The sequence below is a fragment of the Thermobia domestica genome, chromosome 9, assembly GCF_964235325.1.
Source record: "Thermobia domestica chromosome 9, izTheDome1.hap1.1, whole genome shotgun sequence".
NCBI classification, from domain to species: Eukaryota; Metazoa; Arthropoda; class Insecta; order Zygentoma; family Lepismatidae; genus Thermobia; species Thermobia domestica.
In genome coordinates, this window is record NC_137462.1 from 126295849 (window position 1) to 126320274 (window position 24426).

The window sequence follows — 24426 nt, forward strand, 5'->3', positions numbered from 1 at the left end:
AATTCCTAAGAATTGCTGTCACTGCACCTTCAAATAAAATTTAAAAAAAAATAATAAATAAACTAACTAACTAAAAGCTTAAGATTTAGGGTAAACGACAGCAACATAATTTATGTTGAAAAGGCGTTAAATTAAACCTAAAAGTAGTGGTTTGTCTTATTTCGGAAAAGATGAATTTACAGCTTAATTTATGTTTTTAAAGATATTAAGGAAGATATACTTACTGATTAATTAGAAAGCGGCAGTAATGATAAAACTGTTGTGTGTTTACATACAATATCACAAAGATCCTAATATTCATTGAAATATTTTTAATTTTGCTTAAATCGCAACAAGAAATTGAGAAAAAGGATTTGAATAGTACAAATATTATTACCTCTCAAATGCAATTAACATATCTTTTTCTTAAAAAGTGTTCAAATAAAGCCTTTTAATTGGGTTTTACACTTTGCAGTCTTTTCCCTCTCTTTTTTGCTAACAGGAAAAAAGGGACATAGTGCTCTAGTTCTTTGATAAAAGACTGAAGGAAATAGGCCCTTAACACATACATACAAACATACAAAATACACACACTATTAGACTTATTGCACGTTTGGCCTGGAGGAGTTTCAGCTCAGAGTCACGACACCTGTCATACAGCGGTAATAAGCTTAGAGAATATGAGTACGTGTGTGTGTGAATTTTGTACATATCCATGCGTGATGCAGGAATTAATTCCTTTAAGATGTGAAGTGGGGAGGTCCAACTAACAACCTCCTTGTCGTATATTTTGTGACTATTTATGAGAATATTCTTACCGTATGTTGCCATGACTTTACGTATGTATGTATGCATGTAAATATGGCAAACTATGTTTGGGTGCTGATGCAAAAGTCTACTAACCAAGCTATTCTGTAACTGACTGACTTCGGAGACTTTCGATGACCCGTTTCCGACACTTCCGACCGGCTGGGTCTCTGCTCTTGTTGCGTTGCCCATTGCTTTGGCTGGAGGACGCACACACACTCACACCACACCGCTGGAGAAAGGAAACGAAGGGCGGAGGGCGGGGCTCAATGAAAGTCCGCCACCCGTTGGATATATAAAGCTGATGTTCTCCAGCATTCGACACATCAGTTCTTAGCAACAGATACCAACAATCCACATCACCATGAAGTACTTGGTAGGTATCCAACAATGTGTTTTGGGTAGGCCTAGTAGGTATACCTGAACATGTTGTATTATCTGTTCCATACAGTTATTAACACCACATTGAAGTTCTGACAATATAACGTTCGGTACAATTCCATAGTGCTCCGCAGATGTGTTACAGAAATCTGTAATATCATTTTCCAAAAGTTTTTCATGCACAATATTCTATACTACTAGATACCCACCAAATTATATTTCTTATTTTTTAATACTTCTAGTATGCTCTTATATTTCTTATATTAACCAAAAATAATACCAATACCAAAAATACTTTTTATCGTATAATACTTTCAGCATGTATTAACGTGTAGTTATTAACAACATATTGAAGTTTTGATAATCGAAAGTTTAGTACGTTTCCAAGTTTGTCAATCTTTTAGTTATTATTGGTATGTTTACATGATAACATTCTATATGCCTTACCAATATCATTATTAGTACTTCAAACCGTTTTGCTTGTTATTTTTGATAACACTACCAATATCTTAACACAATATATTACCAGTATATTTTTGTCAGTACCATCGATTGTTTTAAGCACTGAAAGTTTTATTAATATTACCAATATCCTACCAACACTATTATTAATAAATTAAATACTTTTAGAACCAAATTAACAACAACTTAACACTATACTTCTCAATTTGTATGTATGGTGAATGTCTTTAATAATTTCAGTATACACTATTAGTTGATATGGGAACACAATGGCTGAATAGTAAAGAATTATTCTCTGGTTTAAGAGGTCCTTGTTTCGATCATGGACTACATGAAGTTGTGATAGGCAAACGTCGTTTTTGTTGATGCTTTTGGTGTTCTTCCGTTTCTATGAATTTGCATTGTGCCAATCCTTCTTCCATCTCTATTAACTTGCATTTGAAGACTACAGGGGAAAAATGAGGCAAGTCAGTTTTTTTTTTTTACATATATATATAACTTTACACAACTGCCCTATTTTCCACTGACTTACCTCCTTCTTCCCCTGTAGGTGAAATCTTTAACATTAAATTTCTTTGTTATTAACCTTCTTCTAACGGTGGGATTTAGTCCATGCAAAGTACATCTTTCAGGCTACATAATTCTGCTGTTAACATATTTTCGACCAATTCTTGACTTACCTCCTTTACTCCCTGCGTTCTTCATTTATTATTATTATTATTCTCCCTTAGTTTACACGGGAAATAAGTGAGGGATGTCAAACTAAAAATTTTATTTCATTTTACTAGGGCAACTGTTACAAAGTTTTGTGTTTTATTCTATTCAATTTTTGCTTCGCTTATATCGTCATTGCTTGGATGTTGAGAAAAATGTTTCGGAATTTTTCCTCCTACAGAATGTTAAACATCGTTGAATTGAATTCGACTCAAAAACTATAGCCGTGAAGTGTTGGGGGCTTTGTATTGTATTTTACGAGGTGTAGAGCGGTCATATATGAAGTGCAGAGTTATGAGTTCTATACTAGATTATGATGGAATAGAATTACTCTTTTCTAATGTTGCATTGTTTTTCTCTTTTATCACTTCAGTATTTATTTCATTCGCATTGGTCATTTTAGTCATTATTAGCCACAGGTTATGACCTATTTCATTTATTATTATTATTATTATTTTCAATTTCTAATCATAGTTTCTAATTTCTCTAGTTTTACGCATTTTTCTAATACTTACAATTATACAATTTAGATCGTAATGAAAGGACAAAGTATATGTTGATACTTTCACTAAGCATCTTTTTTCTTCTCAATTTTTTTGTCTCATAAAAAAATAATCAATCACCATAAATATGCAACAACACATGAATATTTTTAGAATGACTCTAACTAATGATTGTATGTAATTGTATATCGTCCGTTGGAATATTGTTTAGCAAAGACATTCCAGTCAGGTGAATGACAAGTTCCCTTATTCAAAGTACGATATCACTGTTTGCTTTCAAATAGTTTCTAATATGAAATCTAATCCTTAAGAATAGTTTTAATTATTAATAATTGTTTATGATATCGTGAATTACTAGGAAATGACATAAATATAGTTAAATGTTGCTATGATAGTGAGGTCTATCCATAAAAATAAGAAAAAAAGTCTTAACTGGTGCAATGTAATCTACTTTCACGTAGCATATACCTATCTGAAAACCTCGTAATTTGAAAAGATGAGGGTTTAAATTTACAGTCCGTACTACATGTAAGATCGAATCCAGGTCTCCGTTCAATTCAAATTACAATAGAGATCCACGTATTCTTTAATTTGGCAATAAATACATTGGAACGATTTTAGGACATCGAATTGTCCTTGGGTTAGATGGTGGCTCAGTGGTAGAGCGCTTACCTCTGGTGCGTGGGAACTCTGGTTCGATCCCCGGTCAAGTAAGTGTGTGGTGGACAACATCGTGTCCGTGGGTTTTCTCCAGTTTCCTCCCACGTTCTCATTCCACCAACTTCTTCCATTATCGTTCACTTGCCTCAATCATCCGTTTCCCTTAGCGTAAATGGCATTATCATGAGACGTTAAACTGACAGATTTCCTTTAATTTTCAAATTGTCGTTAATTAGTGAAAATATTGGATCTGAAGTATAATTGGTTAGTTTGGAGTTCAGTGACCCTTTGCACCACCGAAGCTACAATTTAATGTGAGATCTAAAGCACATGAACTCCCACTGGGAGTCGAACCCGGGTCTTTAGAACTGAAAGCGTGTACGCTAACCTTATAACCACGATATAACTCGACCAATCTTTACTTCATCACACATAGTATTACTGATATTAGTCGATGTATTCTTTTCACGTCATTTTCTTCTCGTTCAAAAGAATGCTTTAAAAAAAAGTTTGTCTGTGACATACGTAATTCTTGGCAGTAATTATTTTAGTAATTCAAATAATGTTTATAGGCAAGCTGAGTTCTTTTAAGCGATTTGACATGATACAAAAGTGGGTAATTTTTATGTAATCATTTTCAGTACAGGAACAAATAGCACAAATAAAAATAACTAATACTATTCATAGTTTAAAGGTTTTATGTTTCATGATTGGAGCTAAGCCAGAATGTCCGTTAACCTAACTGTAATAACTGTCTAGTTATTACTAAATTTATTACACTTGCTTGCTGGAGATTTCATTGATATTCTAACACAGTCCTTTGTAACGGAAGGTAGTCTATTATTCATTGTAGACCAAGAGGTTAAAATACTCTATTCATAACTAATCGTCCATACGTTTAATATAAAAGATTATACTTTTTTCATGTTCCGAATATATAAACGTACTTTTAATACAATATAATATTATCCAAAGCTGTAAGTAACAGACGTGACTCTTGATAAACAAATACTCTTAAAAAAAACGTGTAGTAATGATTACAGTAGTCAGCAAATAATCATACCCAGTTTGTGAATATGATATATTTGTCAATAACATAATAATAATAATAATAATAATAATAATAATAATAATAATAATAATAATAATAATAATAATAATAATAATAATAATAATAATAATAATGTGAAACATGGGAATAATTTTGTTTAGCAAAGATACTTTTTTTTCTTTTAAGCAAACTAGATTATTAAATTTATCCAATTGTTACGAAGTTAATGGTAAGAGATGCACTTTACTGAGTGTACGCACTTTGTGTACTAATGCTTGTGAAGTTTAGCGTCTCTTTTCAGCACCGAGACTGTATGAGACATGAATTTACAAATTAAGATGAAATACGAACTACCGTTATGTGTTCAATACTATCCCATCGGGAATCTAAGCCGGGACCCATATAAAAAAGACACCCACGCTATCCACTAAACCAAAGCTCTTTAGTTCTTAGTTTAAGCAAACGTAATCACTATTATTAGTTTGTACAGAACCAAGTTAGATCCCAAAAGATCGTTATGAATTGTTTCACTAACTTTTCCGCCATTGTTTAATGATATTGTATTAGAGTTACAGAGTGCATTAGACTTTGAAGTTGCTATTTCACTGTTAGAAATATAGATAGTTAATTACAGATAAGACAAGGTAATTTGAATTCGTTTCCAATGGTAAGATTTTTTTTTAAATATGGTAATTCAGTCGCAAAATTGTCTTCTTTCTTTAAAAAAAAAAAAAAATCTGCGGAGTTTGAACCAGGGGAATATTTGTATATAGCAGTGAGCTATTTGTACGAAATTGATAAGCATTTCATAATTATTTATGAACCAGTCACCAAACAGGTTTGACATAATGTTTATTGTTTCTTCCTTTTTATTAAACGAAAGTGCATTTGTTAACGTCTCAGCAAGAGAATTGTATTCATATCCGTAAGCGCTAAACATATTTTCGTTTTGTTTAGCATAACATAGCATTGAAAACATTGAAGAGAAATCTCAAGATTATATGTAGCCTATATATATATATATAAAGCCAACAAGACTTTAGGTTGTCTTTTGTGCTTTAATTTTTTTGTTTGTTCCAAGCAAAAAAAAAAATGTATTGCAACACTTAGAAAATAACATAAGGCACTGGCCAATTTGAATGACGATGTGTTTACAAAGAAAGCAATAAATCCATCTCTGCCATTTCATTCGAAATACAATTTTCCTCACGGTACTTGTTATTTGAAAGAACATGCTTATTCTTTTTCCTTTCTCGACTTACAGAAAGCTCAAAACCTTGCACGTATTGTCTAGGGCTTCCATATTTCTAGATTAAAAAAGCGAGGAACGTCCTAGGAAAATGTGCAGTATATTCTTAGTTATGCACTTGCTTCTTTCTAAAATTTCAGAATTAAGTGAACAATAGGACAACACTGACTAAAAGTGAGTAACAAAGAATAAATTATTCCTGTTAGTTGAATACCAATAGTAGGAGACCCGGGTTCGATTCTCGGAGAGAGATCATATGTTAATTAGAAAGTCCATGTCTCATATTGCGTCACTGGTGAACGAGACGTTACACGCAAAATCAATTCAACAACAAAGTATCAATAATCAACTAATAGAAGAATTTTTTTTCTTTTTCTAATATCGCACGAATGATATTAATTTATGGTTTGGAGGGAAACGGGACATTTGGAGTCTCAAACAAATTCCTTTGGAATATGGGAACAGATTATATAAATTCGGGACTGTCCCGGATGAACTAGGACGTCTGAGAACCCTAACTATATAAACAAATAATTATTCTTCATTAACAAAGTTGGAGATAGAACTGGTATGGAACTACTTTGTATGAGAAGCATTCGTACAACGTAGCTCGATATAGAATAATGCAGGAGGTGAGGTTTTTCCCTAAAATAGAGCAGGGTTACCGTGGTAAATTACAAATGCGGAAGAGCCTTGGAAGAATCTTCAAATGTTTACCCTTATGATTCGAACGCGGAGCTTCCTAGTTTTGTCGTCTTCTCTGAGTATTCTGACTCATATGAAGGTCTTAGCTCAGTTACCTAGCGTAACTAGTGCGGATACTAAACTAGTAGAACACGGATGGGGTGGCAAAGCTACTTTCAAGAATGCGAAATAAGTTTATAGAGAACAGAAGATTTCGGAACCGGAGTAAGAGTATGGATTAAGAATTAGGGGAAATTCTTCACACACATATATTCTTCATTTGTCCATTCAGAGTACATATTGTTCTTTCTTCCTTTTCTTCCTTCCTTTCAATCTTTTCTTTCGATAGATAAAATCTTATATGAAAATTTTACTTTAAATTAAGTTGTATAGAGAGCTTTCGAAAAATTTAAAAATACATAATCACTTCTTTGTTTTAGGCAGGTAATGTTAAACCGATAAAAAAAAATCCAGTCTCAATTTGCCTCGAAATTACTAGAGAAAGATTATGACCATGAATAATCAGCGTTCTCGAGAAGATAACAATAACATAGGGGAAAAAATAAGAATATCTTAAGGCGTCCTTTCACATTTTTATTTCTGTTATCATATTCATAACATGTTGGTTATCCTGTGACATTTGTGTTACTTAATGCTTTCACTTTCAACTTGAATAGGCTGTCGTTGTTCTCGCTTTGGCCGCTTGCGCCTTTGCTGAAGAAGAAAAGAAGGAGAAACGAGGTGTTTTGGGTGCTGCTTACGGCTATGCTGCCCCAGTAGCCACCGCCGCCTACGCTGCTCCAGCTGTTGCTGCTGCCCCAGTAGCCTATGCTGCCCCAGCTGTCGCTGCTGCCCCAGTCGCCTACGCTGCTCCAGTTGCTAAGGCCTACGCTGCCCCAGCTCTTGCTGCTCACCCCGTCTCCTACGCCGCTCCAGCTGTTGCTGCCCCAGTAGCCTACGCTGCTCCAGTAGCTAAGGCCTACGCTGCCCCAGCCATCGCTGCTGCCCCAGTTGCCGGTTACGGTCTTGGTTATGCTGGTTACGGTCTTGGATATGCTGGTTATGCTGGTTACGGCAAGGCCATCTACGGTTAAATAATTCGTCACGCATAAGGTAAGAAATGTGATAACGAATATTTTATTCTTTTGTATCAAAAATCTTTTTGTATAGACAGAAATTAAACTAATGAAAAGATCTTATAATTTAATAGAACTTCATTAGGAATTTTATAGTTAATTTAAAAAGATGTAATGTTTATAAACAATATATATGGCTCAAATAATTTTATTTAAAAAAGTCGAAAATTACAAACATCTTAAAATTGGAAGTAAATTACTTTTTTGTAACATGTTATTTAGAGCATATAGAATATTATTTAGTGTTCGACTTGTGTTTCTCAGTAAAAGAATGTTTCACATATAGAATTTTGATTAATATATATATAATTGCAACGTGGAAGTAATTTCAAATAGTGTACAGGTATATCGTGAGTTGCAATATTTGTGTGCAATGAGAATTATCTCACATTACGAAAATAGGTTTTCATACCTCCGGATTTAAAATATTTTATGTATCAAATTTCATTAAGAACAAATTATTTTAAGCTTGATTGATAAATTTTATATTTTTTTTTTTACATTTTCAAGATGGTACTCAGAAATAACATGTTTACACTTATTTTTTCGTAGCCATTAATCTTTAGTAAATCTTTTTGTGTTCCAATGTGGCAACGTTGAACTGAACAGATATATACACACTAGTTATTGTTCAATTCTTTCAAGTTAGAGTAAATTAGTTGCCAATACTTAGCACTAACTAGGGACGTTTTGAGAACATCGAATTAAGATGGAAATATATTGGAATTATTATAACACTCCTTCCGTAACTTTCTCAGTGGCATACCTAAAGGGGGGGGGGGGAGTTTCGAGTATAAAAAGCTCTTGAACAAGATATTATGCATAAATAAACATTTACTATAATAATATATATTCACAAAAATCACGATTGCTCTGAAAGGATGAGATTTACTGTTTGAACTTACCCCTTGATGAAATTCTGCGTAAGCCACTGAATGTTTTAATTCCTTTCACAAGGATATGAAAACTCCCCTCCACAAAAATAAGTTTAAGGAACTTGTAACTTACTTATGAGAACTAAATGCGCAAATTACATTAAAAAAAATAATTCAAGAAATTCACTTTACCTAATTAGCACTTACATTATGAAAAGTTCGTTGTAATAATTTGGTGTTATTTTGTGTTGTAAGCATTTGGAAATTAGATGAAGTATAAAGTATAAAATATACTATACTTAGGTATATGTTTATTTTCTTTTTGCTTTCAGACTTTCGCACACGACTTCAAGTGCCATTTCTTCGAATAGACATCGTCTACCTACCTATCTATCAATCTGCACACTTCATCTTTGTCTTACGTCATCGATCACGACGTATTTCACATCTCTCGGATACTTTTTTTTTCACAATGTAGTAATTTATTATTACGTAATACATCCAAAACAAATATATTTCGTATTTTCATCCATAGCTGGTGATATACCATCCTGGTGATGTGTGATCATTGGTTGTGAGAGCTGGTTTAAACTTACAAGAAAAGCATATGTCTATAAAATATTCTGTATGAATGTGAATTTTCGCACATTGTGCAGAATGTTCGTATAAATAAATTAAAAAACGTTATTTTTCGTACAACATGTCTATAATTTATTTTTTTTATTTCCTGTTCATTACCCCTTACATGTGTGATGGTTGTAATTCGTTGCCTGGTAGTCTGACAATGGGTAATTCAAATGAGTTTAAATTTAAATGCTGTGTAATCAAAATATTACAAGAAAACATCCCTCGAATACCTATTATTTGAACAAAATAAATATTCGAATCACGTTATGTAAATTATTCGAACAGTTGGTCGATTGGAATGACAAATATTCGATTTTTTTTAAAAAAAACAGCAGTATTTCGAATCCTAATCTGGAAAACATACAGAGTTTGATTTCTTTCCTCATATATTTCATCATGTCTGGATAGGCCTACTAAGTGAATGCAAAATATAATTTATTATTGTTATTTTATTATTTTAACCATTTGGTCTATAATAAATTACATATTTTTACACAGTACTTGGTTAATAGAATGCTAATGATATCTCTAGAGAAAATATATAATAAATGTAATAGTAGACAGCTATTGTGGCCGATAGAAATTCTGGTTAAAGTTCCAGGGCGTGAAACGAAATATCTAACTTGTGATTACACTTATTTTTTTTTTTTTTTTTTTTTTTTTTTACTTTCACTATTTGTAGCAGCATTGAATTAAAGGCAGCATCAGTATCAATTTCATATCTGGTCATATTGCTATTACAACCCTCTTTAATTATTATTTGAAGTATTTGATTACTTTCAGGTTTGTTATACATAAACTTCTATTACTTTCAGAATTGTTATACATAACCTTCTATTACTTTTAGGATTGTTATACATAAACTTCTATCTGCTTTCAAAGTGTTCTCTGGATTGGTTTGTCTGTTAGAAATTGTATATTCAAATCTCGTCTCTTATGTTACTGCTGTTCTCCTCCTTCCACCTTTTATTTGGTTTTTCTTTTTTTGTGTTTCCTTGAATCCTATCGCCATTACTGTCCTTCTCAGATAAATCATTCTCATCTTATAGCATGGCCAATAACATATCAGTCCTATCTCTTTTGTTTCTTCTTTTAGATCTCCTACATTTAGTTTATTCCTTTATTCATTCATTCCTACACCGTTTCTTTTTGTTAGTCTTTTAATGACATTGACCTTTGAGAGAAACGGTTGGGTATGTTTGCTTATATATATATATATATATATATGTGTGTGTGTGTGTGTGTGTGTATGTTATATAGTATGTATATGAATCATCCAGATAACTGGACTTTTTCCCCTTACTAGAACCCAAATCAAAGATCCGAACATGGTCCTGTAAAGTAGAATTGTACCGTATTATTCATTATTAAACCATGACATAAAATAACGTTTTTTACATCATAAATATAATTGACATTACTCTTAATAATGAACATTTTCTAATGTTCTGACTACACTGTTTTTTAAATTGTATTTTAATACTACTAAATATCATTAACGTCAAATTTAGCAAAGTATAAGTTACATTCACATTTCTTAATGCCATCCCATGCTAATTAGACTTTTGTGCACTTGTTTGCTAAAATTAAACTTTAGAATTTAATGTCTAGGGCAATGGTTCCCAAACTAAGAAATCTAGAGGCGGAAACAAGACTACTGTAAGCGTTTGTTGTTGATGAGAAATAATCTGGAATCAAACCTTGGCTCGCATGTGCCAAAGTCTCATATGTTACTAGAAAACCAACGATAAGGACCGTAGTACTTGCAGAGTGCTTGGGAAAATTGGTTGGCAGTAACAAAATATTCTGGATCTATAATCTAAGGCAGTCGTTTTCAACTGAATACTCTATGACGTCACAATATGCTGCTCACATTCTTAATAAACTAAACGGACAGAACAAGGAGAAGTCATTGAACTTAGTGCTAAAGACAGTGGTGGCAGGTAAACAAAGGGTAGTTGATAGTTTTGTATATTCACTGCTAGTGGATTCTTAGTTATTGAACGCTGGCAACACTTGTTTATCCCATCGCAGCTATCTCGTTCCCTCCTCTTCTTTGCTCAACCTGTTCTATATGTCGTGGTCGTAATCGTCACTTCTACATCAAACCTCAAGCAGTTGGAAATGATTGGTCTATAGTGCGACCAACCGTCACGATTTTTATTCTCTCATTCCTCGTCTGAGCTTACGTTTCCTGGAACACACTAAAAATATATCAGTTTTGTTTAAGCAGTATATAAAGAGTAATTTGCATTTCAAAATCACCTTTAGGTTACCCGAGGTCGATTTCCCAGTTAATTGGTTCATTGGGATGATAGCCTATTTGTTTGTTTAATTGAGGTAAGCAGAAATATTGATGTTTTGATTTTGCTAGTTTTCTTTCCTTTAATTGTCTCAAGAACCTTTGCTTTGTGGAAATTTAATTCCATGGGGCATAATAATAATACATGTATATAGTATGTCTACTAAATTTTAAGACTGGCATTATCATAAAGGAATGCAGAAGAGAAGAATTACCTTGATTGGCTGTTAATCTTCAATATATGACCCTCCTTCAATATATGACAGGCAATTGCACTGCTGTATAGTTTCTGGATTCCTTTTTGAAAGTCCTCTTGTCTGACAATGTTGAGTTCCTTCGTTACAGCCCTTTGGGTGTCCGAAATTGAGTCAAAAGTTTTCTTTTCAACGTGGAAGAGTGTTTCATCACCAATTATGATTTCTTTCACGACGACACCTGGTCTTCTGTTTGCTCTGCTGTCCGACTGCGGGGCACAAATCTAGAACAATCTTCCTTTTCCGTATATCTTGGTCCACGATCTTCCGAACAGTATCCATAAATATATTCAAGTCCTTCGCAATAATCCTGAGGAACTGACAACGATTTTCAGCCAGCTTTGCCCGCACTTTTTGAACATTTTCGTCAGTTCGAACGATTATCGGACGGCCAGGTCTAAGGTCGTTCGTGACCACCTCCTCCCGACCCTCACGAAAACAACAATGCAAGACAAAAATGTTCTCTCTCGAGAAAGAGCATCATTCTTGTAAGCTGTTTGAATCATGTCCACAGTCTCCCTGGCTGTTTTGCCAGGTTTTCACTCACACAAAACTCGATGGCTACTCTCTGCTCCATTTCACTATATCCATGACGAACAAAGGAAACACAGTTCACTGAAATCACTGAAACTCACATGAATTCGGAACACAAATTCGTGAATTCTTCACACAACTCACAACATACTCGGTAGTAAAAACTACACACAATAACCGCTTAGTGGCTCCACCGGTGATCTTACAGTGTTGCCAGTCTTGAAATTTAATAGATACACTGTGTATGTATAACTAAAATTTAAGCAAGGCTAGTAACGGGCACATAGTCCTAGATTTTCTTGAAGTTTCACGTCTCACGATTATGCCGAAACTAGGGGAGACGGCGATTATGAGATTGTTGAGTTGAGTTGATTTTGAGTTCAACATTCCTTTCAGCAGCGCGGTTATATGAGACAGGACCTACTGATTAACGTGGAATGCGAATCACCTGAGCTCCCATTGGGAATCATGAGATTGTTGATAATGGATTAGTGACGAAAGTGCAAGAAAACGAAAGAACTTCGAGAAAATCCAGGTATACGCTGTCCGTCCATCAGAAAACCCTTGGTAGGAGCTGGGACCGAATCGGAAACCCCGTGTCAAAAGATACGCGCTCTACTATTTTATTAAATACATTATTGGACTTTTAACAGCAAATTACATCTATATGTGTAACAGAAATCAAACTTAGAATAAATATATCAATTAGTTTCTGCTAGAAAATTAGCAACTTTTGTTTACGAATTGAAAGTGCAAATATTTGAACGCTTAACAAAAGTTGATGGACGTATAAAGATGCATTATCATTGAAGTCTATATTAAAAAAAAAATATGTACAAGTGCTGCGGGTAATGCATAAGTTATGTTTAGAACATGGATAAAATTCGTAATCAGGAAACACAATCAATGAGAAGGGCTACATCAGACAAAGTTTGAGCTTCGTAAGTTAATGTATGTTTTATTTCAATTGACATTTCGTAACTTTTTTCTGTTCTTGTAATAGTATGAGTTTATCTATAAAACCTGGTTCTACAGTCACATAGCATAATGGATAAATAGAACCGTGTATAACATTAGGTAATAGAGAAAATGACCGTCTGGAGGTGTGAAGAAATGAACGTTCACTTGGAATTGTGGCAAAACGGCCAGTCATTGAACTGCGGCAACAGGCGGAACACAAAGAAACAGTACGCAGAGAATCCAAAGATGTAGTAATTGCTTGTGTACACTGAGGGCGCAAGGGATTTCCCAAAGGAAAAGAGGGGTTCCCAGCAATTTTTTAAAGGATACATGGAACAAAATAGGCGAAATGTACGGCATGCTGTAATAGATGTTGACAGCGTAAGCCGATTCAAGATGGAGAACGAAACATGATGTGCAGGGTTGCATACTCATATGCAGAAAGCAGTACATGCATACATGGAACATGTAATTAACCACATTCACAGTGATGGCATTACAAATATTGCGCACTATGATATGCTGATTGCAATAGTAAGGATACTATCAGTTGAGTAAAAGTATTTTTCCAGTCGGTAACCCTGCGTTCGATATCTTGCGGCGGCCACCCTGACAAGGGTTTTCCAGTGTTTCTTATCAGTCACACTAGTCAATGCCAGGACGACACCTTTCCGGCATCCCTGTCCCCTTTCCTATCCCAACATCGTCAAAGTTACTGCAATGTCATAAAGAGCGTTTAAATACGTAAATAATGGCTGCCCACCGTCACCTTTCATAGCCAGTTTGTAGGTGACTAAGGGGACATATGCATGATGTCAGCTAACTTCATCAGGTATAAGACGTACATGCTTGAAGGAACAACATAATTGTCAACGCACAAGTTATACGTACATTGCGGGGATATGTGCGTGCTACCAACCCACATACGTCTCCTGTAGACGAGCACCGAACAGAAAAAACAAGGACCAGTGCTTTGTTTCTCATTTGTATCAAGCACACCATAGGTAAGGTTTGAAGGTAATCCGCTTGAGGAAGTCTTAACAAGCTAGTTTTGTGTGATGCTTGCAGTGCTTCGCTTTGCAGGTAGTATTTATACAGTAGATTGCAAGATACATCAAATTACGTTCCTCAATATAAAGTGGGCAGTTGTGGAACGTGTGATTTGAAAGAATACAGAAACTGGAAGACAATACTCTAGTGTTAACTGAGGTTGTTTGTATGTGATATCACTTTATGGACAGGATGGCACTTTCTCACTATCCGAGCTGGCTGATATGTATCTCATTTATGAGAAGGCAAGGGGTAATAGTCGAGATGCGAGGCGGTTATATAGTGATAGGTTGGTTCCCTAATCGACGAGAACCGCCGCACGTCTGTTTTGAACGTCTCGATCTTCGTCTTTGAGAAACAGGATCTCTGAGACTCCAAATGGATATTGGACGAACTCAAAATGTGTGAACTGTTAGCTTTGAAGAGGAAGTTGTTGCGTCAATTCAGGTCCGTTCTCAATCCAGCACACGCGGTATAGCACAGACACTACACGCCAGTCATATGAGTGTGGTGTATCCTCTATTACGAAGCTATGCAATCATTCAAGTTCAAGAAAGTACACGAGCTGTTGCCAGAAGACTTTCCCCATCGTGTGGACTTTTTGGCAGTGGTACTTACGTCATATTATCCCATTTCGAACTTTCCAACTGTGATTTCGTGGACCGACGAAGCAATATTTACAAGACGAGTGTGTTCAACAGTCGCAACAGTCATGTGTGGGATGTGGAAAATCCACATGTCACTTTCGTGCACGATCATTACCACAGATTTGCAGTCAATGTGCTATCGGCATTTTAAACGACCATCAATTGGGCCTTACGTGTTGTCAAACTGACTTCTTGATGACACGTACCTCATATTTCTCCGTGAGGTCTTACCGGAACTTTTAGAACACGTGTCCTTGACACTTAGGCATAGAATGTGGTTCCAACACGACGGTACCCTTGCGCATTTTGACCATCATATCGAGGTCTTCCTCAATGAAACGTATCTCGAGCGGTGGATTGGCAGGGGTGGACCTGTGTTATGGTCACCTTGCTTGACTGACATCACACCGCTTGATTTCTTGACTCCTGTCTCAACAGCCGAGGATTTCATGGGTTGAGTTGTCGCAGCTGCAGCACTTATTTCTGACACACCAGGCGTGTTTGATAGCACGAGACAAACTCTGCCCTGCCGGTATCATTTGTGTATTGAGATGAATGGTGGACAATTTCAACACCGTCTACAATGAACTGTTTCTTCTTTTTACTGCGTAGCAGTGTTTGAAATTTGTGAATCCACTTTTTGAGATCATTATGCACATTGACACACCTGTGTACGTTAATGCTGTACTTATTTGGTATGTAATGTTGTCACTCGCTGTTTTGCTGTGGGCGTGTACTTGCGTGTTGGTATGCAACCCAGCACAACATGTTTCATCCGCCATCTTGAATCGGCTTACGCTATCAACAACTATCAAAGCATGTCGGTACAGTAAGGTGTTATATTTCGCCTATTTGGGTTCATGTATCCTACAGAAAATTGCTAGGAATCCCTCTCTTCCTTTGGGGAACTCCTTTCACCCTCGGTGTACACAAGTGATTACTGCATCTTTGAATTCTCTGCGTACTGTTTCTTTGTGAGTCGCCTGTCACCGCAGTTCTATGACTCGTCGTTTTGCCACAATTCCAAGTAGATGTTAACACTTTCGGATGCTAGTAAGTCCAGATAGATGCGGTATTGACTTTGTGTTACACAGACACTTTTTCCTTGTTTTCGTGTCTACAATCATTTCCCAAGTGTTGTAAACAACGAGTTGCTACACCCTGTATATATACACAGTTTATGTTTGTTTTCCACACCTAATGTTAAAGAACGTAAAGTTCCTTAAATCTAGTACTGCTATGAATGAAGTAATAAAGCACTGATACCAATCAAAGACCTCAAAACTCTCAGTCTATTCACACCAGTTCACTAAAAGAGGGTGTAACTCTCTCAAAGAATGCTAGCCACGGGTAGAAGAAAAGAACTGAGTTAATTGTCGCGTGAAATTCGTAGATACGTTAGATCAGCGGACGACTATAAGAATCATCGTATAGTTATTTACATTACAAAAAGAAATCAGTTAATGAAGCTGTTGGATAATTCATGAAGACAGGGTGTCCAATAAAAATTGGCATATCACAAAGTGCGTCATTGAAATTTTAGGGAAGAGGGGAATATCTCCGAAAAATAATCAAAGACAAGATACTTAAATTCACGTCACCTTACATTCTCACTTCTCAGCACGGCTTTCTACCGAGAAACTCAAGTCTCACAAACTGAAGTACTCTTCTTTCCTGAGCCGTTAAATGTATGAATAACAATGATTGAATTAGACGTCAATTATACTGAATTAGATGTCATCTATTTTGATCTGTTAAGGCCTTTGATTCTGTCTGTCAAATTCTTCTTATCCACAAATTTTCCAATAGGTTTAATGTACATGGTAAATTTCTCTCTTTAATCACTAGCTACTTAAAGGTCCGTAAACATAAAGTTTTCTTTCAGGGGAGACTTCTAACCTCAACCTATTATCTCAGGTGTGCCTCAGGGGAGTGTACTTTGGCCTCAGCTATTTGTCGTGTATATGGACGACTTCCACTGACACTTATCAGCTAATCCTAGCGGCCTTTTATTTTTTGCTGATGAATGTAAATTATATAAAGAAATATTGTGCTTCCATGATACGATTGCCCTACAGTAAGACATAAATTACCTTGTACTCTGATGTGAAATGTGGCAATTGAAACTTAACAGAAGGAAATGTGACTGTATTACAATTACTCTGAAAAAGTCTTCTGTTCCCTCCAAATATCACATTAACGATTCTCATATAACACACTCTGCTAGTCATAATGATCTTGGTGCCATCTTTGGTTCGAAACTCATGTTGTCTGACCACTTCTCCTCATTAGTTAAGAAATCAATGCGTATGTTGGGGCTTCTTTACTGATTCACTGCACTGTAACATCACTAGCAACATTCTATAAAACTCTAGTAGCGCTCAAGATAGAATACTGATCTTTCATATGGGCTATGGCCGCATCTATACTACATCTCTCCTATAGGGATGCGCAGGAGACGAGACAAGACAGAATTTTCCTGACAAAATTCGAGTCGTGACACAGCCCTTCTAATAGAGAAATATACATTTTTCGAGTCGAGACATCACTTTTACAGCACATATTCGAGACGATACAGCCACAAATCTTGTCTTGTGCGCATTCATATCTCTCTCGATTTTATTTTATTCTTAATTTCTTTATTGCAATAGTACGCTTTCGTATTCCCGCACTTCGAATATTAGCCTAGGAGGAACTCTTGCGACATCTTAATATCGAGACTGCGGAAGTAAGCAGAAATAATCCTGACCTGAAATTTCTTCATAAAATGGTTAATGGGAATTTAAGATCGAAAACTCTACTTCAAGAACTATCCTTACATGTCCCTTTCCACAAAACCCACAATACCCACCTATTACATCTTGCAGACCTAGGTTGGCAATTATACAGAGGTTTCTTTTCACAGAATATCGGATTATTATAACAATCTAACAACTGATATGGACATTTTCTTGAGTTAGACAGTGTTTGACAGATTAATTAAAGTCATGCTGGCCAAATAATATTACTGTTGCACTCTTTGTTGACACTGTTGGTGCTATTGTTGTTTATCTTTATTTTTATTTTTTAAAATTTTTTTTCCTGCTTGTTAACATTTCCTTGTGTAAAATGACAGAATTATGCTGTATCTGGGAATTTGTTCAATAAATAAATAAATATGACATTTGAACCAGGTAATAATTAAAAACTTGTAAGAAACTGTATAAATTATTATATAAGAAGATATTGTCAAGAATATACCTTAGGCAGAGTGGTTGATAGTGAGAACAATGAACTTAAAAATTAGAGCTAACTTTTAAAGGGGAAATGTTTTGATAAAATTAGGAGGTGCGTGATGTACCTTTGAAAGATGGGCACCCGTGGTTGGAGCATTAAATAGACGCTAAGATTATCTTTGTTCAGTGTAGACTCCTGTTGGAAGTCATGTTGGTAAAGTCTTATTGCTTCAAAACCACGGAGAGAAAGCTTACCTGATGTATCATCTCTTGTATTCATTAGGTAAATTTTCTTCTCTTAGTTTGAAGCAATGAAACTTTAATTTTAAGCACTTCCTTCCTTACCAGCCGACACTCCTAATGATATTGGACACAGTCTTATAAGATTTACATCCTGTGCTCCAATTCGCGTACAAATCTATTCTCCTAATGTGGGTACGTGATCAATTAAGCTATTTCACCAGAGCTACACTGGCCAGAGTGGCTGTATTGTTCCATAACCTGTTACAATTTGCTCCAAAATTTGCATTTTTAAACCAGAAGAGAAAATTATTAGGGAATGTGATATGCTAGCGAACTTTAAATTCTACTCAATTATCATCAACATCTTAGGCATTTTCCAATTATTGACAGGTTACTTTCCTCGATCTTCCGTGCACCATGGTCTTCAACTTACCTCTTCATCTCCACGTACAATTTTTCTGTTTTGATATTGTCCATCAATTGTAACATCCTTCGCCTTCTACCCTCTCTTTTCTGCCACCGTACCCTCTAGTATGTCCCTCATGATAGTTTTCTCTGAGCCAGTGTTCCAACAAGTTTTTCTTCTTCATGTGAATTACTTCTAAAATTATTCTTTATTTTCCAATCATTTCTAACATCCTCACATTCGTTTGCCGATCTACCCAGCTAATTCTTTCCATTCTTCTCCACGCCCAAATTTAGCAAGTTACCAATTTTTTCTCAACGTTTTGGCGTAATGTCCATATTTCTGCTCGTACAGTACAATACTCGGCACAAAGCAATTTATAAGTTTCTTTATCAACTCTGCTAGGGCTTTTCCCCTCCTACATGCTTCTGTCGCCTTCCTATTCTTGCTTTTATTTCACGTTGCCAATTCATATAATCACTAACAATATTTCCCAGGTATCGAAAACTAGTCACCTGTCGTACACAAAGAAGTTAAAAAAAATAGAAACGTTATATTTAATTAATTAATTAATTTACTACTTTCAACAAAGAAATTTCTCCATTTACAGATGGTTTACATAATTTGTTATACATATTAATTGCATCATTATAATGTCAAATAAATGAGTTTTCGTTTCATAGTTTTGAAACTACGATAGACTTCCAAACTATGTCATTTCCGTATTAACACAAATCTATAATTTCCAAGGGCCGGGGGCCAAGGGAGCAAAGAAGTTAGACCAAGTCGCCTCCTTACTACTGCAAGTACCAGAGGCAGACAGCCAGGAAATTGACTCCGTTGCATGCTATGTTATGTAGTGTCCTCCATGAGACGAGGAATTTCTCGCCTTGTCTCGCAAACGAGACGAGAAGCACTTTTATTTTTTTTTTAATTCGATACGATACGAGAAATATAACATTTATCGTTCGTTCGCAAGACGAGGAACTTTCGAAGTCTCGTGGGGAACACTAGTACATCCAAGTCGTAGATTTCAAACACTTTGTGTTACATGATTCTAATAAGATACTATAAATAGATAAAGTGATCGTACGAGAACATTCAAGAAGATTCCAACAATAAAATATGGTTTAAATGTCATTATATCACACCTTTCATGGTCTCCTCGTGATGTAGAAGGAGTGTAATAATATCTAAGATGAAATCAAGAAGGAAATAAGAGTAAAAATTTGGTTCATAAATTTAATAAACGAGACGAGAAAAGCTTTCCGGGAATCAAGACGAGAATTCAAGAAAAATTTACAAGACGAGGAGATAAAACTTTATATATTTCTAATTTCCTCTCATCTCGTGGAAAGTGTTACTACTATGGACAGCAACGGAAGAAGAATGGAAAGAAGTCTACCCGAGATGTTGCCAGAGATTATGGGATACCATTTCAATCTAGGAATGGACAAGACTGTTTTGTATAATAAAAATCGAAACCAGTTTGTAGGAAAACCGAAAACGACATTTTAGTCTTGTCCAAAACCGGTTCGGTTTTTCACTGAAACCAGTTTTTTGATAATAAACTGAAACAAAAACACGTTTTGGTAGAAAATCGAACCAGTTTTTGGTAAGAAAGAAGAAACCCGTTTTACACTGAGACAGATTTTTCATAGAAAACCAAACTTGTTTTAATGGAAAACCAAAACCAGTTTTTGATGCAAAACCGAATCGTTTTTGATAGTAAAGCAAATCGACGTTCAAATAACGGTTTTTCGAATATTTTCATAATTTGATTTTTCTGAAAACAAAATCGCCGAATTTTGCACTCACAGTACTTTAAACACTGGTACAATATTGTTCGCGACTATCTGAAGAAGAACAAGTCAGTAAGTATTCCCAACTATCCTTACATATATACAAATTTTCTTCATACGAGGGTCGGCTGATAAGTTCTCGGCCCGACCCTCTTCCGAATGTACTACCCTGATGTAATTTATGTCATGTGAAATGTTGATCTTTTATATGTTTAAGTACCAAATTTCACGATTCTACCTTGAAAGGATTTTATTTTACAGGTAATTGAATGAACCATGGCGGAGCCAGATGTCAAATTCATTAAAGAGGAGTTGCGAGGTATAATGAAGTTCTTCTTCCTGCAACAGAAGTCGCCCAAGGAAATCCATGGTTGCATGCTAGACACATTGGGTGGACAGTGCCCTTCATACTCCAATGTGAAGAAATGGTGTGTGAAATTCAAGCGTGGTGAATTTTCATCAGAAGATGGTGACAGGTGTGGCAAGCCAGTGTTAGTGTCAACTCCGGAAAAAGTGAACCATATTCATGACCTGATTTTGAGCAACTGACGGATTTCGCTTCAGGAGATAGCTGACAAAGTGCACATATCCAAAGAACGTGTTGGGTCAATAATCCATGATCAGTTGGACATGCTCAAGCTTTCTGCGAAATGGATTCCGAAATGTTTGAACGCGGATCAGAATCGCGAACGTGTGAGATCATCGCAGGTGATTTTACGGCATTTTGCGAACTCCAAGGACGATTTTTTGAATCGGCTTGTTACCCAGGATAAAACGTGGTTGTATTACTTTGATCCGGAAACCAAGCAGCAGTCATGCGAGTGGCGCCACTCAGGATCTCCAAGGTCCAAAAAATTCAAAGCACAAAATTCCGCAGGGAAGGTGCTTGCCTCAATATTCTGAGATAAGGATGGTGTTTTGCTCTCAGACTACCTCCCAAAGAGCCAAACCATAACTGCAGAGTATTACTGCAGTCTGCTGGCTAAGGTAAAGAACGCTATTATAGAAAAGCGCTGGGAAAAGTTGACACGAGGTGTCTTGTTCTTGCAGGACAATGCTCCCGTCCACAAGGCTGGCAGAACAATGGATTTTCTGAGGGACCAAGGGTTTCAGTGCATTGACCACCCCCCTTACTCGCCAGATCTTGCCCATTCTGATTATTATTGTTTCCAAAACTCAAGACAGCACTGAAATTACAGAAATGTCACAGTGATGAAGAGGTTATAACAGCTGCGGAACAGTTTTTTGCAGACCTTGAGAATTTTTTTGAGGGGTTTGAGCAGTTGCAGCATCGAAGTGCCAAGTGTGTTGACCTTCGAGGGGACTATGTTGAATAGCCTCACACTTTCATGCCTGCAGCTCAAGTCCTTCTGAGTCGGGCCGAGAACTTGTCAGCCCACCCTCGTATATACCGGTATATAAAGAAAGAGAAATGTATGTACGTATCTGTGTATGTTCAGCATTAGCCTGGAAGACCTGGAACAATTTCAACCAACAGATTTGACTTCGACCAACACTCTCGAAAAAATACTGCGAGGGTGACACCACTAGTAGGGATGCACATGAGACGAGTCGAGACAGGATTTTCCTGACAAAATTCGAATCGAGACACGGCTCTTCCAATAGAAAAATATACATTTTCCGAGTCGAGACATTACTTTTACAGCACATTTTCGAGACGAGACAGCCACAAATCTTCTCTCGTGCGCATCCCTAACCACTAGCACTCGTAGAAGATGGGATATTCTATAGGGCATGTGTAGAGCACTAGTATTAGTGTGGAACCTATAGTTTTTGAGGCTGTTGAAATGATTGGTGCCACTTCCGAAGATATCTAGGCGCAAAGTTAGGCAAGACTCTGCTAGAACTTTTAGAGTGTATGGGAAGGGACACAGCTGTAAAAATAACCGAAATATCCGATAGTAGTGTGGAAACCATAGTTTTCGAGATCCCTGAGATGATTGGTGAATCTCGAAATGACATATTAAGTCCACGTTCAGGCAAGAAGAGGTATGCCAGGCAGTAAGGATTCCAGACGATTTCTTGCGGGTGTGGGGAATTTCAAATACTCAAGGAGTTAAGTAGTAGGGCTACTGCGAAAATACTGATAGCCTTTACTGAGCATGATCGGAGATTTGTCCCGGGGAGAATTTTGCAACATGGGGAGGGAAAATCCCACAAGGCCATTGGTTAAAATTCCGACCTTGCTCTTCAGGGAAATTCGAACTTTTAGTGCAGTAGTTCTCAAACTTTTCGATAACGCGGACCCCTTTTTCATCCGGAAAGTGATCTGTGTACCCCTTGCAATGCTATCTGTAATTTCACAAGGTATTAAAAATGTGTACTAATTTGAATTACCACTGATAATAAAAAGATCAAGAAACATATTGCAATACGGAATTTATTTTAAATATACCTGATTGCTTCGTAGTGATAAATTCTTAAATGTGGGGGCATTAATGTGAGGAATTAAATCCTTTGGGTCTTTCCATAATTACATTCAAATCTGGGATAAATTTTGTCACCATCAATCTTAGGTCCGATTCCACATGAAGATGATTTCGTTTTAAGGTTCGAATACTGCAAGGAGCAGAAAAAGTTTGCTCACGCAAGTAAGAGGTAGGAAAAGGCTTCAATGTTGCAGTATAATTTTATACACCTCTTCATACTCACAGCAACTACTCAACCAAAACCTACGAAGTTCATTTTCTCTGAAAACGTTTTTCCATGAAATATCGCATGATAGTTCCAATAGCTGTTCTTGTTCTGTGTTCGTATCTTGTATGTCATGGATTTCTACATTAGTGAAAGGATTTTCAATTCAACCATTACCACGTTGTGGGACAGAGAAATATTCTCGAAAATTTGCAGCATATGCTTTCAAGTTTCCTTCAAATGTTTTGTGCATTTCAGCAGAGAGTTTTCACATGAAGTCAATGAAATCCTTCAGCACTGGAAATGATGAATAGTTATTGTTTTTTACTCGTACTGCCCACAGCTGCAGTTTCTTAATTTTAAAAATACTTCTTGCACAGCAGCTGTGAGTTCCATTTTATTACAACACATTTCAATTTTTAGAACTCGCGGACCCCCTAGCTAGATCCCACAGATCCCACTTTGAGAACCACTGCCCTAGTGGATTGTGCCTCATGATCAAAAACCGAACGCCCGAGATTACTCGGCTAGTGCCACCGGCTCAATTTACCACAAATTCCTCATATGAATATAAGAAAATAAATAGTAGTTATGGAACATAAACATAGAAGTGTCTATTTCTACATGTGTTGATACAATTCAAAGAATGCGAAAATAATTTCTATCGTCTTTTCTTCTTTGGAAATTAGAAGTTATGGTAAAGACGAAATGTAAATCGGGACCATCCCTGCAACCGATGACGTAGTCTCAAGTTGAAGAACGTTTCATGATATTTTCCTCATTGAGGAACGTCTATATAACTTGTTTTTCAGTTAAATAAGAAAATCTCAAGTAAGTCTTTAAGACACTCACACAAACATTAGTATCTTGTTTATATTTTTTTTCATGAAACGATTTTAACTAGGTATTAGTTTGGGTGGTGGAAGGTTAAGTGGCGCGGTAGGTGACTGGTTAGCGCATTGAACTTCTATTCGGTATACCCGGGTTCGAATACCGGTCAGGTTGAAAGGTTTTCAAGTGTTTCTGTTTCAATTTCAATTTCAATTTCAGTGCATACTCAGTGTGAGAAAAAAAATATTCTCTTCCCTAAAAAGAAAAAGATGTTGGAGTAAGGAGAATTGGAGGAGGTCTGTCAATGGAGAGAGTGATTCCAAACTTATTTCCAGCAGTTGTTCTAGATTTGATATTTTCGTCTACTTTCAAGCATTTTCTGATTCATGTGTGATCAGT

At 36.1% G+C, this 24426-nt stretch overlaps 1 protein-coding gene across 1 annotated transcript in view; it reads left to right on the forward strand.

Annotated features, from left to right (window-relative positions):
* Positions 1 to 1006: 1006 nt before the first annotated feature.
* Positions 1007 to 24426, forward strand: part of LOC145661002 (uncharacterized) — a 44491-nt gene continuing 21071 nt past the window's right edge. Inside the window, exons 1-2 of the mRNA XM_081726439.1 lie at positions 1007 to 1162; positions 7168 to 7579. Coding sequence (XP_081582565.1) covers positions 1151 to 1162; positions 7168 to 7579 — 424 coding nt within the window. The 5' untranslated portion in view covers positions 1007 to 1150. The remainder of the gene's footprint in view (positions 1163 to 7167; positions 7580 to 24426) is intronic.